Source organism: Naegleria gruberi, assembly GCF_000004985.1.
Source record: "Naegleria gruberi genomic scaffold NAEGRscaffold_34, whole genome shotgun sequence".
NCBI lineage: Eukaryota > Heterolobosea > Eutetramitea > Acrasida > Naegleriidae > Naegleria > Naegleria gruberi.
This window is the reverse complement of record NW_003163293.1, coordinates 251932-253923: the sequence shown is the minus strand read 5'-3', so window position 1 is coordinate 253923 and position 1992 is coordinate 251932. Positions and strand designations below refer to the sequence as shown.

Here is a 1992-nt window from a genome sequence, read left to right as displayed (position 1 = left end):
CATGACGATGATGATGAAGAAGAAGATATTATTCTAGCATCTTTTATTAATAGATATTAATGTGAAACAATATTATTGTTGATTGATTGTTTTGAATAATCTTGGCTTGATATCTTGGAAGAGATTATTATTGGAGCTTTCAACTCTTCTTCCTGAAATAATTGTCCATCTTAATTGCTCCAAAAGAATTGGAAATAATTCACTTGGAGAATTTAACTTTTCGGCAATTCTTTCTTGGATGGATTTAATCCAATCAGCTGCTGTTTGATCTTGTTTGAATTCAATATTTTCACCATGAATGAAATGAGCAATTTCCTTAACTGTCAAAGTGTCAGAAGCAACATTAATATCACCAACAATATCCTTTCTGATAGCAGATTTAGCTACAAACTTTCCAATATCTTCTAAAAAGCTAACATCAACCTTTTCACTCAAATCACCATTGTAATGAACTGTCTTGGTTTCTGCATCAAACTTGGTGAATAATAAGAAGGAAGCCATATGAGCAAAGATTCCTACATTCACTTGAGTCCATTCTAAACCACTTTGTTTGATAGTTTCAGTAATTTTGAACTTGGCATCATTTAACATACTTTCCTCGGGTTTGAAAAGATTTAAATTCAAACCATAGGTTGTTGGAAGGTACTTTTTAACACCTGCCTTCTTGGAAGCTTCAATGAGTTTCAATTGACCTTTAAGCAATAGCTCAGGATTAGCTGCAAGAGCAGTAATGACTACCTCTTTACCAGACAATGCATTTACGAGCTCCTCTTCACTTGTTGAGAGAATATCCCCAACAATTACATTACCTCCCTTTTCTTTCAAAGAGGCAACCTTTTCCTCATTTCTAACATGCAAGGTCAACTTGACTTGTGGGTAATGTTCCAAGATTGCTTTGGCAATTTCGAGACCACAATTTCCACCAGCTCCAATAACAATTACAGAAGTGTATTGATTTTGTTGATTAGAAGACATTATTATAGAATTCTAGGTAAATTACAAGAGATATTCAGTTGTTTTTTTGTTGTTGTTTTTTGGATCATGGTTTCAAAATCTCTTCCTTAAATACTGTGTCAGTATAGTTTGGCAATAGACACAAGTGATGATGATATTTGTGCGTCCTTTTTTAACAGCAAAACAGACACATATGTTGCTCTGTGTCGGAAATGAATCCCGACCAAGTAGTTTTACAAAATAACCAGCATGAGAACTTTCAAAAAGAGTTCAAAGCACTCAACTATTTGAGCTTATTAATGATTTTCAAACCTTAGAATAATAGGAATTTCAACATTACATGAATCAATTTGTTTTACAAAGTCAGATCCAAAACATAGGGATGGAGTGAGACAACCACTTTCAATCTTGAATTGTGTCCAGTGAGAATTTTCAAAGCTCTCAAAAGAGCTAATGGAAAAATTACTAATTCGAATTTTTATCAAGGAGTCTGAATGAGTTCAATTAATGTGGAAGCATTTGGCCTCTTCTCATATTGGTATTCGAGTAATTGCCTCGTAAGTTCAATAAATCGGGTGATTCTTCTTCCTTCTCCCAAAGTATAATTGATCAATAGCTCTGATGTTGAAAGTTTCTTATCCAGATATTGTCTCAATTGTTCGCTATCCTTTGCTCTTCCTAATCTTATATCATCTTCTACGAGTATCTCTTCAGGACAATCTGAAAAACAATCAATACCAAGTAATTCACACAATATTCTAAAAATGATTATTCCAAAGCACCAAATGTCAATCTTTGTACTATTCTTCTTTAAAAGGATCCCCTGACTAATCATTTCAGGAGGAAGATATTTTGGAGTCCCCACAATAGATAAGGATGTTGTGAGGTTATCATTGACAAAATCAAAATCACACAAGCAAATGAAGAGCTTGTTTGAACCACTGACCAAAATATTTGCTATCACGATGAGCTAATTCCTTTGAATGCAAAGAATGAATTCCAATTCCAACTTGTTCAATGATCTGTTCAATAATATCC

The 1992-nt window shown here is 33.6% G+C and overlaps 2 protein-coding genes across 2 annotated transcripts in view; both read right to left on the bottom strand.

Annotated features, from left to right (window-relative positions):
* Positions 1-72: 72 nt before the first annotated feature.
* On the bottom strand, positions 73-975 carry NAEGRDRAFT_69438 (uncharacterized protein; the record flags this gene model as incomplete). The annotated part of the gene is made up of 1 exon (XM_002675316.1): positions 73-975. The coding sequence occupies one exon, from the start codon at positions 973-975 to the stop codon at positions 73-75; it is 903 nt and encodes a 300-aa protein (XP_002675362.1).
* Positions 976-1435: 460 nt separating this feature from the next.
* The window catches only part of NAEGRDRAFT_69437 (uncharacterized protein), a gene marked incomplete at both ends in the record, with an annotated part of 1559 nt that continues 1002 nt past the window's right edge, over positions 1436-1992 (bottom strand). The window contains one exon of the mRNA XM_002675315.1: positions 1436-1924. Within this exon, the coding sequence (XP_002675361.1) occupies positions 1436-1924 (489 nt within the window). The remainder of the gene's footprint in view (positions 1925-1992) is intronic.